The sequence below is a fragment of the Thalia democratica genome, chromosome 6, assembly GCF_965202585.1.
Source record: "Thalia democratica chromosome 6, ktThaDemo2.hap1.1, whole genome shotgun sequence".
Classification (NCBI taxonomy): domain Eukaryota; kingdom Metazoa; phylum Chordata; class Thaliacea; order Salpida; family Salpidae; genus Thalia; species Thalia democratica.
This window is the reverse complement of record NC_139170.1, coordinates 18,258,467-18,272,965: the sequence shown is the minus strand read 5'-3', so window position 1 is coordinate 18,272,965 and position 14,499 is coordinate 18,258,467. Positions and strand designations below refer to the sequence as shown.

The 14,499-nt window shown below is 24.5% G+C and overlaps 1 protein-coding gene across 2 annotated transcripts; it reads right to left on the bottom strand.

Annotated features, from left to right (window-relative positions):
• Positions 1-404: 404 nt before the first annotated feature.
• LOC145838232 (ras-related protein Rab-3C-like) lies at positions 405-10,944 on the bottom strand. 2 transcript variants are annotated; one of them, XM_082945795.1, is made up of 6 exons: positions 10,909-10,944; positions 8,183-8,425; positions 7,897-8,015; positions 6,326-6,450; positions 3,163-3,223; positions 405-1,494 (listed from the first exon to the last, which is right to left on the bottom strand). In XM_082945795.1, exons 2-6 carry the CDS (start codon positions 8,423-8,425, stop codon positions 1,368-1,370), a joined length of 675 nt encoding a protein of 224 aa, XP_082801921.1. In that variant the 5' UTR covers positions 10,909-10,944; the 3' UTR covers positions 405-1,367. The 2 variants fall into 2 exon arrangements, with proteins under 2 accessions (XP_082801921.1, XP_082801920.1); XM_082945794.1 differs by lacking the exon at positions 10,909-10,944 and adding an exon at positions 9,053-9,150.
• Between the last annotated feature and the right edge of the window lie 3,555 nt (positions 10,945-14,499).

Here is a 14,499-nt window from a genome sequence, read left to right as displayed (position 1 = left end):
TATTAAATCAATATTTTTTAAGATCTCTTCATCTTTTGAATTTTTGCACACAAAGCAAGTTCTTTGGTTTAGCCGTTAAGTAAAAACGTAAATTTTCTTATTAAAAGTATAAAGTGTTCATATTGCGTTTATATATACGATCTGAGGATATGCACAAAGCATTTAAACTAAGTAAACAATTCGAAAAATAGTTGTTTTTTTATTCTATAAATATACATAACATTTATATAAGTTTTATCTTAATTAGATTGAAAAATATAAGCCTTTTATCTAATTAAAAACAACAAGTTTAACATGTAAATATCATATTGACAACCATTTGTGCTAAATAAGTTATTTTATGATAATCATTAACAACATATTTTTTAATAAACCAAGTATAAAAATCTCACATTGTGCAAACGTACAGCTTCGTACAAAGTTTATTATACAAGTGAAATAAAATAAAAACGAAAACATTAACATATAAAAACATTAATGTAGATAATATGGGAAGAAATACTTACGTGCTACATTTTGATGAATAAACTAACTTTACAGTATATTTTAACTTCGCGGCTTCAAAAGTAAACTGTTCACGTAACATGAGAAAAGGTTACTACAATACAATTGAGCTTTTTAACTCTTACCTAGATTGTGCAAAGTCTGTTGGTCAAATATGTCTCGTTTAAACTATAAAAAGTACAAATACAGCGGTTAAAACTTTCAAACTATATGACGTGTGCAAATATCTTAAAAAAAACAGTATAGTTATTCGACAGAAATGCAACGTCGAATAAAAAATTAAAGGTTTTTAATTTTTAATTAACAAGCACAATGTTTTTCTATTTTAAATTTCAGTTGTGCGATTAATTTTTTTACAGCAGAATACCGACGTATACGGTTTTATCGACATTTGAAAAAAGAAAATTTATAATTGAAAATTGTCTCAAAATTCTGATTGAACATTTAAGGTCACCAGTTACGAATACAGGTGGTCAAAATGAAATGATAACAGGTGGATTTTATAGAAGTTAGATTAGACATTTCAGTACACTAAATGACAGGTTTTATATAATAAGTAAATTGCACGTCTTTAAAATGCATCTGTAGTGCGTTGTAACTGAAAGTACGACTTAGGTTTGTATAATAAAATACGCAGTTTTGTAGGTGTTTATAGGGCAAAATGGTTTTCTTAAAAAACTTGAATTGCACGACTACTGTTTTTAAATAAAGGTTTTGGTTGAAAAAAACGGCTTACAAAAGCTCTAAATATTATCATTCATTAAAAACGCAAGTTGTGCTGAATTAAACATAATTTAAACCCATTTAAAACTATATTAATTTTTTTTAGTAAAATTTAGAGTAAACACTTTGTGACATAACGATCAGCAATTACAATTTCCACCTTTTTCGTTGCTTCCGTCCGTCAATATTGTGCCTTTGTTGGCGTTCGCTATTGACGGATCATTGTCTAAACTTTCTGACATCTTCTCACAAATAAGATCAACCAGCCTGTTCGTAACAATTCATTTACTTAATTTTATCTAAGTAAAAATGCAAGTTTTTCAAGATTCTAGGAAACGTTTATTTGTAATTTGTTTAGGAAAGTATACTTTAATTGAAGTGGTAGTTAAATGAATTAGTTTTAAAATCTTATAAAATATAGTTTAAAATTAAACCAAACAACTTTAGTTTTAGCACATTTATTATAAAGCTTAAGCCAAAAATAAAAAATAAAATTCTATAACTTTTAAAGTTTAGCCACAAAAACCTTGGTTTCAGTTAAGATTCAAATTACCAAAATAATACCGACGTTATATAATTAATTATATTTAACTTTAAAACCTAAACTTTACATGATAAAGCTTTTTTTTTAAATTTATAACATTATTTTATTTCATGAAAGTTACGGAAGTTTTTGAGTCTTTATAAATTTATATGAAGAATGGAAAAACTATGAAATATTATAATTATTTGTAGATAAGCTAAAAACAAGTTTTATAAATAAAACATTTTTGAGTTAAAAAATAAAATTTCCATATTTAAGCCAAGTACACTTGAAGTTTACGTATTGGTTTATACGTCATTTGTGTACATAACAATGTAACGGGCACTCGTGTAACACTATTTGCTGTTTTATACTTTTGTAAAGTAGTTACTTTATATAAATCAAATGTATTATTGCTATTTTTTTTCTAAGCAAAATATTTTGCAATAAGTTTGGGTTTTTATAATTCTTATCATATTAACACATAATATATTGTCAAAATTACGTCTTATTAGAAAAACAAAGCATTTTTTATTTTTAAATACATCATTTACATCAAAAACGTTCGGGCTAAAAAGTAAAAATTCTGACCATGAAAAAAAGGTGAGTATAACTGACCGAAATAAGTAGAGAAAAATAACAAGTTATAATCATCAATTAAAAAGATGTTTCATTGTTTATACCAGAATAATTCAAGCAATAAAATACTTGTTATAATATTTAAGATGTGATGTGTTTCTGTTTATGTTAAGATGTAATTTTCTGATAGTTTATTAAACTTTCAAAAAAACTTTATATATAGTTGCAAATTATTTGATCTGCTAACACAACTACTTGGTTTTATTATATATTTTTTTTCTACCAGGAGTTTTTTGTACCTTGCATAAGCTTTAGTTCTACAACTACTATAATCACAAAAATTGTAAAGTATTCCGAAAAAAATAGTTATAAATTTTATTGTAAAAAATACTTTGTTATAATGCAATAAAAAAAATGATGAAAGTTAATAGTAAAAGTATCATATTATTCTTTGCTGGTTTCTAAAATGGTTTTATTCTATAACGACCAAAAAAATTTGAAAAGCTAAATTTAAAACAATTATCTCCTGTTTATTTGTTTGATTAAAAAACGGTTACTTATTTATATTACACATGTGTTTTTTTTTATACTGTAGATTAATTTAAATAACTCAAAAGATATCATATGTAATATTATAAATATGTAACAACATAACAAAAGTCAAAAAGTATGAAAACGTGTAATGCTATAAATGTATTTTTAACCTTAGTATTCGATATTGTTGTATAAGTAATTTTTGTTGTACATAAGTAAGTTTACCAAAACTGTTTTTCAAATATTTTTTATAAATATTGAAATTAAAACAAACTTGATAACTAAAAAACGCAACATACCTTTCAAAAACTTGCTTAACGTTTATGTTGTCTTTAGCACTTGTTTCAAAAAATTCAAAACCTGAAACGAGTAAAAATTAAATTAAATTTACAGTCCTTATTGAAATAACTTTTTAAAACAGCTTTCAATTCTTTGTATTAGTTTTATAGTTTACGTTTAAAATTACAATCACTAATAATAAAAAAAAAAATAAATCTTTTAAAACAAATTCTAAACTTGTTAACATAATTTTTACAAATGCTACAGCGTTTTTTTTTCAGAACTAGCAAGATAGTTAATTATAAACAAAGAAATAGTTATTTTGAAGTGTTATAGTATTAAGTTTTGATTTTTGGTGTTGATATAATAACTAACTTCATATTATGATACTTACTAGATAATCTAAAACTGTATTGTAACTTCTTTTTGCATATTAATTTTTAGATTATAATTGTGAACGAAATAAAATTAAATTAATTTACTTTTAAATATAATTTTTTTAACACAAAACCACAAATAATGTTTGAAATCGATTTTAAAACTGAGCTTTACTAACTCTTGAATGTTTGTATTAAAATATGGTTTCAGTAATTTACATTTAAAAATATGCAGATACAAATACTAACTTTTATTTATGTAAGTTTATAAAACCAGCGGTCTTTTGCAACGTTTTCTTTTTAAACTTTAATGTTTTCAAGTACTATTAAAAGGGTTCTTTAGTTTTTCTATTTTATAAAATCAGACAGTATAAAATATTATCGAGTTGTTAGTCAACCGGAAATTAATATAAAAAATTTAAACTAAGAAATTTTCTCCTTAATTTCTTTATAAATAAAATTAGTTGCTGTGTAAGTATATAAAAAAACAATTTAAAGTTGTTAAAATTTTGGAAAAGTGGTCAAAATGGTTTTTTAATGCATTTTTTAGAAAATAGTTGTTTATCACTTTTTAAGTCTCTTAATAAAGATTTTATTACACTTATAAATAATTAAAATTAGCTTTAATCTATATTGATAAAACTTAAAAAAGTATTAGGAGAAATAATATTATAGACATTTTAACCTTTTCTTTTTAACTTTGAACAAACTGTGTTTTTTTTCTTTGCGTTTAGTTTACATACATTTTGGTTTAAGCCTAAAATTTATAAAAACCTAACTAAGCGACTAAAAATTTTTACCATTCTTTTTTTTTAATTTATTTACATAAAGTAAATAAAGTATGTACAAAGATTACAGGTTATTTATCGTTGAAATCAAATGAAATGTTTTAACCATTTAGCGGAAAAATTAAGTAGTTTTAGTCTATATAAAAGTGAAAAAGTTTGTAGAGTTTATGTGGGTAGTAAGAAATTTTAGTCAAAACTTCGCAATCTTATGATTTTTCTTACATTACTTAAGTCATTAAGTTTTCTAAAGCTAACTTAAAAAGCTAATTTGTTAATATATCATATTGGCAAAATAAAAATGATAACTTTTAAGAATAACATGGTATAGAAAATTATAAAAAAATAGTAAAACCTTTTTTAATTTATCACTTTTCTAACTTATGAAATTTTTATTCTAATTTTTACTTTACAAAATTCATGTAGATTCAAGGGTAAAAGGGTTCTGACCAAAATATTGATTAGTTTTGCACAGTTTTAGAAACGAGTTTAGTATTAGATGGTTTAGTTAAAACAAACGTCATCGCTGTAGCTGTATGTGTGAGTTGCATAAGTGATAAACTTTTCCCTCATTGAAAACTTAAAATCAATAGTAATACGATAATGGCTTTACTAAAAGCTTATCTCTGCCTACATTGCAGTTTATGTTTTTATTTTATTTATAAAAAAAAAAGAGATAAAAATCGGGATTGTAGAAATTAAACATCAAGTTTAATATACAGATATATTTTATTAATTTTTAGTTTTACAAAGTTAAATGCATACTTTTATATAACAAACCTCTTTTTAACATAAAAAATTACAATAACTTAAATAGTTAATTAATTTTAATTACCTTTAACTTTACATATAAAAAATAAACTGAAACCATAAAAAGATAAGACAAAATAGTTCCAAGGAGTTACTACAAAATTTGTAATCAATTAAAAACCTCTTCTATTATTAAAAAACAAATTAAAACTAATGATATGAGTTTTGTTATTAGATTTAAGTTAAAAAATATAACGACTATTTAATATAGAGAAGCTAATTTTTTAAAAATTAATCCGATAATTTATAATGGGACACGTTCAAAATCCACCCGCGATCAAAATCCACCCAGTCAAATTCGAGAACCGCTTACCGATCGAGGGTTAGGGGTAACAATGATAGTGTAAAATAAATAAAATAAATAAAAATATTGCAAAAAATATATAACATAAATTTGTAAACAAAGAAAATATTTTTTTAAATCCGGTGAATTTTGAACGCGGGCGGATTTTGATAGTATAGTTTTATAATATCTAACAAAGGTTTAAAAAAATGATAATACTTGATAATGAAAATATTTATAAATAATAAGTTTCCCGTTATTCTTTTTCAAAACTTATTAAATACATGTATTTCTATTAAAAAAAATATATTTTAGTTGAATTAAAATTACTCAACTAAGACTATCTAAATTTGTTTTAAATATAAGAACCTTTTAAAACAAATTCGCGTAACAAAAAGTAAAAAAGAATTACTGCTACAAAAATTTAATTTTATCATGTTTACAAAGTTTATTCGTAAAAATTAATCTACAGTAGTTTAGCTTATAAAATTTTCTATTTAATGCAGTTTATTATACATAATGTATAAGCTATCTAATTATATGATGAACCTTTATTGTTACGTAATTTGTTTCATAAAAAACAGCTTGTTTTATAACTATGCAGGTTTTTAAAATACTTTGGAAAAGAAAAAATGTGTTAGTAAACAAACTTTAAGAAAATTAAAAAAAAATACAATACTGCATAAAAATAAGATAAGGTTTACATTAAACTGTTTTATTGTTGTTATATTTTTATAACAAAAAGTTTTTACTATTAATTTTTGGCTTTAAATATTTTTTACCAGTATAGCAGGTTAGAAAAAAATAAAGTCTCTTATTGAAACAACTTAAGTATGATTGAACACTTCATTTTAACAAACGGTCAGTATGAGTAAAGCCGCTATTTTATAATAGATGGTGTAACTCCAAAAAATAAGTCAGAACTGACCAAGTTGTTCAGCTAACTGTTTTCCTTTCTCGGTAGACACAACTCTTTCTTCCTCCATATCGCATTTGTTCCCAGCTAGTGTAACTTGCGCATTGTCCCATGAATAAGTTTTTATCTGTGTCGACCTGCGATTATGTTGTTTAATTTCATGTTTTGTTAAGAATATGTTAGAGTTTTCTTTTCTAACTGCTTTAATATGAAAAACTTTATACTTCAAATGCAGCTCGAGTAATAGTATAATAAGAAAAACTTCTTAATACTGTATTGCTTAAACTTTGAATAAAGTAGTTAAAATATGTTAAATATTGTAGACTTACACACCAGAACTGAATTATAAAAAAAAGGAAGAAAAATTTAGCTATATAAATTGTATCATGTTTAGAAAACTGTCTTAGTTATTTTTTTGTCAGGCTGAAACGTTATTATTAGTTTTGAATCACGCTAGAAAAACAATTGCAAAAAATCCTTTTAGCATAGTCTAATTAATACTTTTATAACATCTAAACTGCTCTTTTCATGATAAACTTTTGGATTACTTTCTTCAGTCATTTAATTGTGGTTATATAACAAAAATAGAATTGTATGTTTAGATTTTAACGTACTTGGATGCTAAAAATAGCTTTCTTATTTAAAAAATCCATTATATTTGACTGACTTTTATAGTATTTCAAATACTTATATTTGTACTTAAATTCAAAAGGTTTGCTTTTATTATATCAAAATTTAATTTATTGCGTGTTCTAATCCGCAATAATCAAACTATTAATCATAAATTTAAATAGTAAGTTAAATGGATACTTAAAAATATGTTTGCTTAATACTGAATACATAAATCAATCTTTTTACTGTTTATTATAAAACGAGAGTTATTATAAAATCAACACCGGTCAAAGTGTTGTGACTTTATTTTATATTTACTCATAGTAAAAGTTTATACTTTGTAAGTTTGTTAACATGCAACCTTTTACAAATATAAATTTGTATTTATAAACGTAAACCGGTTTTTGAAAGAATATATACTTGAATTTATTTTTTTACTTCAGAAAATAGTAGCATTTTTAAATTTTATACAATAAAGTTACAAAAAAAACTTTTTTTTTTGTTTCTGAATACCCTTACTTAAAATACTATATAAAAGCAAAAAATTTTATGCAGTTAAAAAGTTTTTAAATTTCAAAATAAATAAAAGTTTGGTTTATGAAAGTTCTTCAAAATAAATTATAGTTAGAAAACTAGTTATTGTCGTAAACAACCTGCTTAGTAAAAAACTTTTCAGTTTAGATAGTTTTATTTTACGAAGAAAGCATTCAGCTCATCAATAATTAACGTGTTAGCTTAAAAACTACTGTTTCTTAAATTTTCTTTTGTTTGATTTTTACTTGTCGTAAAGAAAAACTAATTAAACTTCAAGAAACTAAAATTTGAAGCTAAACGAGTAAACTTTGTCATAAAAAGATATTTGATACAATAACTTTTCTTGAAAACGAAAATACTATATCAGCTAAATATAAACTACTTTATATGAAAAGAACAAACAGTCATTTCTTTATAAATAGTTTAAACAAACTAACCAGTCTTGAACGCTGTTGAAAGATTCTTCGTTTGTGATGTCATACATGAGTATAAATCCCATCGCTCCCCTGTAGTAAGCTGTTGTTATAGTTCGGTACCTTTCTTGACCGGCTGTGTCCTGGTTTGAAAGAAAACATTTTAAAATACGTGTATGCTTGAATATAAGCTTAAAAAAGCTTAATAGTTTTCACTCTAAGTGTTGGTCAACATTAGTTTTAGAACATTAGTCAAATATTTACAGCAATTGCTTAAATTTAGTATAAAGCAATCAGCCTAGAAACTCACCCATATTTGCAACTTGACTCGCTTGTCATTGCGAATGACAGTCTTCACTTTGAAGTCGATGCCGACAGTGGAGACGAAGGCGCTTGTGAAAGAGTCGTCGGCGTAGCGAAAGAGGAAGGAGGTTTTACCGACGCTGCTGTTGCCGATGATGAGCAGCTTGAACATGTAGTCGAAGTTCTGATCGGCAGCGTCTTTCTGCTGAACCCCTCCGCCATTGTTACTTCCCGCCACCGAGTTCGCCATCTGTCGCGGGATTTTTTGCGGTTTATTGTGAGACGCAAAGTACACCAGTGCAGACTGAAGGTGAAAGTGTAAAAACAAAGTCAGCACGTACTCTTAATGTGTTGACGGCTAATTGTTTTCATAATAGTGTTTGTAAATCATTTACTACTTATTTACTCTCATATTGATTTTAAAATAGTACTTTCGACTTGTACTTTAATTTTTAAATGGGTAAATTGTAAAATTTAAAAAAAATTTAGCTAAAAATAACTTTATTTTAATCGTACAATATACAATATCCGAAATAGGTGATAGTAGTTGATTACACTATGTTGGCAAAGTGGAATAATGGCAACTTCGAATGTAAATAGGTAAACGCCTAGTTTTGGAATTCCAAAAGCTTTTATTTGTAATAAAACTACTATAAAAAACATCCACCCATTGAACAAATGAATAAAAGTTCACTGCTTTCGGCACAATACGCTGAGTACATACAGAGTATTTGTAATTTGTTTTGAATTATAAGCACTCGAAAAACACTTGAAAAGTCAGTTGCAAAAAATAGATTTTAAATTCATCACTGACAAGAACAATAAATAATACAGGAAAAATAAAAACAGAAAATTTTACAACAAACATCAAACAAACCTCTACGCTTGCTTCGTGCCTCATTTCTAACTGATGCTGTTGAATAAACGTTTTTATTATGTAAACTATCTGTTAGTGCTCTTAGTTGGGGATGGAGCTTTACTGACGTTGATGTTTTTTTAAACAAGATGAGAAAGAAGAGGTGAAAGGCAAAAGTGCGATAGGAAAAAGAAGAAAAAATCGACGACGTAAAGGCCGAATTTAGCATACCTGACAGTTGCCTCGCGATCGATGAAATTTATTGAGCTAAAATTCCACAAAAGTAAAAAAAAAACAAGTCAAGTTTTGTGAAAGGCAATTACAGCTTTTATAATGATAGTTTTCGTAGCAGATGTTTATGTTGTAATTGCAAAATTATAGCCTTTTAAAAGCTGTAAATTATGAAACAGCGCTATTCGGCAAAAGTTTTCTTGGTTAGTTTAAAAACAGCACACATTCAAAGTTAAAAAGCCAAGAGTGAAAAGTTGAAATTTCAAAGCTAGATGGAAAAACACTCGTAAATTATTCATGAAAGTGTCTCGAACCGTAAGCGAACAAGTTTTTTGCAATAAAGGTAGCTAAGAGTAGGAAAGAAATAAATACGCTAGTCGAGATGAAATGAGCAAGTCAAAGTTTAGGGATGTTCTCCGTTAGCTCGAATTAAGCCAAATAAAAGACGAAGGATTAGCTTTACTAAACTTTAATACTTGGCGTTTGATATACTAGTAAAAAAAGCTCTGTTTTCAATTAGAGAAACTTTGATTACAATTAAAGATTTATGCATAGTAGTTTTTTTTTTTTAACTTTTAGTTATATTTTAAGTTAAAGTTTACGTAAGTTATTAAACTTTTATACGCAAAAGTGTTATTTTATAAAACGAGACATCAAATGAAGTTAATGCTAGGTTTTATTTACACGGCTTTTGAGTAGTGACGCAGATATAGCCTTGTTTGTTTATTCGCAAGCACTTAAACAGATGTCTTAGTTGTTTTTAAAGAAAAATTCAATAAATTATTGATAGATGACGAAAGTTGTGATCTCTACGCAAAAGTTAATTGCTTACACACTTAAATTTGTGCGTCTTCTTTTTATTTATGACTGTTTAATCCTTGAAAGTAGAGTTTTTACCTAATAATGATGGAAAAATACTACTATTTTTAGATTTTAAATTTATTATAAATTTTCAATAACTGTATAGATGTTATTTTCAGTAAATCGTTTTCAAATATAAATTGATATTTTATCAAAAAGTATTTTTTATCTTTGTTTCAAAATATTAAGCAAAAAAAGATTTAACTTTTAAGACAATAGATTTTTGAACTTTTATAACAAGTCAAATTTTAGTTATTTTCATCTGTATATTTTTATTATTTTACTACAAAATATATTTATTAAACCTGTAAACATACTCATATTTATGCTGATTAAACATTACTTTTGTTTTTATAGTAATTACTTATGAATGATTCAGCTAATGATCACTTTTCTATTAAAATTTTGTGTATTCTATTAATTCTATTAAAACTTATTAATGACTTTCTTTCTTATTTACTTTAGTCCACTTTTAAACAGCTAAAACTGTGGTTTTAGTATGCATAAAAACACGTATTAACTTAAAAGTAGTAAGTAAAGCATTTTTTATTAGTAGCTTACTTTATGTTCTTAAAACTTTTATTCCTAAAACAAAAATTTTAATTTTAAAAACTGAACTTTTAATGTTTTTCTTTGAAACCATAACACTAAAGTAAAACTAAAAATGTATATGCTATATAAACTTGTTAGAAGTAAAAGCAATAAATGTTAAAAGTAGTGTTTTTATAATATGTTTAAGTCAAAAGATTTATAATAATTACTTGAAAAAAAACTAGTAGACTCACCTCTTTTGAATGATGGTGAAGTTTTAAAACGTTTAAAAATCTGTTAAAGTTTAAATAAAAGTAAAATAGGTTTAAATTTTCGAAGGTAAAAACTGTATCTATGCATGTTCTAACTTTTTAAAACTGATACTACTTACTCTAGTTTAAAACCCTTGAGATCAGTTTATTATATAATAAAAAAGAAAAGATTCAGAAAAAACAGAAGTAAAAAAATTATATTAATGAAAAATCTACACGTAAAACTAAAAACTGTTTTTTGTTGACTAATAATATATATATAACATTTGAAACTTTTTAATAACTTTGTCAAACTTTGCAAAACTATAAATAACAAAAATTCAGAAAATCTTTGAACACTACATTAAGAACGATATACTTTGGCTTTATAATTAGTTCAATTATACAAATTCATATTTTATGTTTACTAAAAAATAAAATTTCAACTAAATTTAATAATTTAAACCTTATAAATATTATATAATTTAAATCAAATTGATTATATTAAAATATTTAGTTATAGTTTTTTTTATATTTTAATTAGTTTTGATTATGCTAAGTCGCATTTTGATAAATATTTTAATTTTGTTTTTTGTAATATAGTGCTTAAAATTATTTTCTAAACATTTTACTATAAATTTAAACCAACTTAAAATGAAAATATTATGAAATACTACATCTTATTTATAAAAAAAGGGTTGAACATGCCAATTCGATCATCAGACCACAAGTCTCGGTAGACTGAGACCTGTTTCGTCCTTTTTAGGACTCATCAGTCAGTCACAACCGAAAAACTTGTAGTCGTCAATCTACAAAACCGTTTGGCATGATCAACCCTTTTGTTAAATTTGAGCTTGTCTCACGGCAAACGAAAGTCCGGACTTCTGCTCTGCAGACTTTCGCCGATGTTTTTTGTCTTATTTATAAATATTGCTTTATCACTTTAAGTATGTTTTAATACTTTAGATAGTTTTTAATGTTATAATATTAAAACATTACATAACAAGTTAAAATGTTGGAATTAAGGTTGTCTGCCCCTTTTGATTTTGAAAACTGGCTAGTTTTTGAAAAGTTGACAAAATAAAAATAAAGAATGGTTAAGAACCATTAAAAAAAAACACTGTCTCAGTCTTTTACAAAAAACTTTGAAAATATCTTTTGTTTATTAAAAAATAAACATAATCTATTTGAATAAGAATTGATAATGTTTATGTTTTAGTAAACAAAAAGTATTTACTTAAGTTTTTTGTAAAAGCCTGAGACATTGGTTTTTTTTTAATGGTTCTTAGCCATTCTTTATTTTTACATAACAAGTATACATAAATTTCAATCAGAAACTTCTGTAAGACTACGTGGTGCTTTTTAATGTTTGTGTTAATTTAAAGGAATGATTAAAAGTCAAAATAACAAAAAAAAAAAACTACCAGCATGTTTTTTTATTAGTTGAATAACTCTTTTTCTGAACTAAGGTTTAATTTAAGCTAAAAGTTTTAATTGATAGTTTGATTAATTTTAACTTTTGAAAATATCACTCCCACTACTAATAATTTATTATAGCTTAAAAAAGTGTTAATATGAATGAAGTAAAATTTAAATTCTATTGTTTGCAAATAGTGTGTAGAACACAAAACACAAACGAATTTTCAATATAAACTTAAATGTTTCAAACTATCAATTTTTTAAAGAGAATACTTTTTTTTTCAATTTTTAATTACTTAGGTCATTTGTTTAATTTTTTAGTACAAGTTTTTTTTAACTTTAAATTTAAACTTTCAACTAAATATTAAAAACTAAAAAAATGTAAATATTTTCTATAATACTAAATACCAACAAAATTCTGGTACATTACACCTACTTGAAATCTTTAAAATTAATAAAAACTAAATAAACGTTTGAACAAAAATAAATATTATTAGCATTTTTGTACTTATTTTGACATACAATTGATGAAGTTTTTAAATTATAAAGTTTTTCTTTAGTAAGTTAAAAACCATATTTTCGAATAAAAAAAAATTATTATTACTTTTTAGTTTGATAATAAATTTTTACCTAGTTAAAACAAAACATACAGTGTAAAACTTTTAAATTTAAGGTAAATTTTTAGTTTACCTTTTGAAATATAAGTCTTAATCAACAAGAGAAAGTTTCAGTAGCTGCTTATATCAAATTATTCTTTTGAAAACATGTAAGTATTTTAAAAGTAAAAAATGTTTATTTTAATCTAAAAAAGTAATGTATCAGATCATAATACTTTTCATGCTTAAAATGATAAAAATCTTCATAACTTATAATTAATTATTGAATTAGTAAAATAAACGTAAAATGAAAAATGAAACAAAATTTGTAAGCATGTTAAGTAGATAAGAATAAAACATAGTAAAACTTCTTTTAATAAATAAAAACTTTGAAATTTGTTTGAAAAACACTCAAACTATAAATTTTCAGCTCAATTTGAAGTAGCTTTCCTTGCCAGCATCGTGTGCATATGACTAACCAAGCGTGAGAAACTAATCGAAAGTGGTGCTTTTAAAACTTTACTGCTGTGTAGTGTAATTATAGCTTAGAAAAATGTAAACTATACACAACATACATATCTAAACAAATAACAGAAACAAATTTTTACGAAAGAAAAATAATTTTGGTGAGTACTGGTTAAGAAAAAATTTATAAATACTTTTTGAGAAATTTATTAAAATTCTATCTTTTCTGATAACTTTTTTTGAATAACTAATCTGAATAATAGTTCTTTTTAAACATTTTTTGAAAATATAACTTCTGAATAACGCCCACTTTCGGAACCTTTATTACTTGGTCTAAACTAGTTTACCTAATTTTAGTCACCGCTAACTTATAATTGGTGTACAACTAACCGAACGGTTTTTTTGTACTTTATGTTCTTAGACCAAACCTTTTGAGCATTCTTTTTTTCAATAAACAATTTCATTTAATAAACAATTGTTGTTTTGCAAGACATACTATAAATATTGCTTTGCTTATATAAATATAAATATTCGGTTTTCAACAACAGTTTTTTTTTCAGACAATAAAAAACTTTCAAAAAAGGCTTAATAATTGAATAAATTACATATAAAAATCATACTAATAATTAGCTAAATTCAATAGGTATCGACAGAATAAGCTTAATCTTGGGAAAATTACTGCGCATATTTTTTATTGCTTCATTTCAACAAGTATGTTTCGTTCGATCTTCTTTAACAAACATATAAGAACATAATATTTTTAATATTTAATTTGCATACACTTTTTATATCTACTTAATACTGTACTATACTGTAGGTAAGTGTAGAAATTTGAATTTTTATTTTGCTTAATCAGATAGCTCTTTCTAAACTTAATAAGTGATTGTTTTAAGCCACAAAGTATAACTCTACAACAAGTTAAAAATAAAAGTTATATTAATATGAAGAAAACAATTTTTTCTATTAAAGTAAAATACATGATGTAATTATAAAACTTTTTTAAAATAGTCAGTATGTAAAGGTAAATACCACAAGAAACGATATTAACTAAATACTACTAGTACTATGTGAGACGTACAAGGATTGTGAAAGTTTACCATAACAACAAGAATCA

Coding starts and splice junctions, on each gene's coding strand:
- LOC145838232 (XM_082945794.1), bottom strand. CDS start 9,076: ATGAGGCACGAAGCAAGCGTAGAG. Junction 6,451..7,896: donor TTCAACAGCGTTCAAGACTG/GTTAGTTTGTTT, acceptor ACATAATCGCAG/GTCGACACAGATAAAAACTT. Junction 3,224..6,325: donor ACAGTTAGCTGAACAACTTG/GTCAGTTCTGAC, acceptor TACTCGTTTCAG/GTTTTGAATTTTTTGAAACA.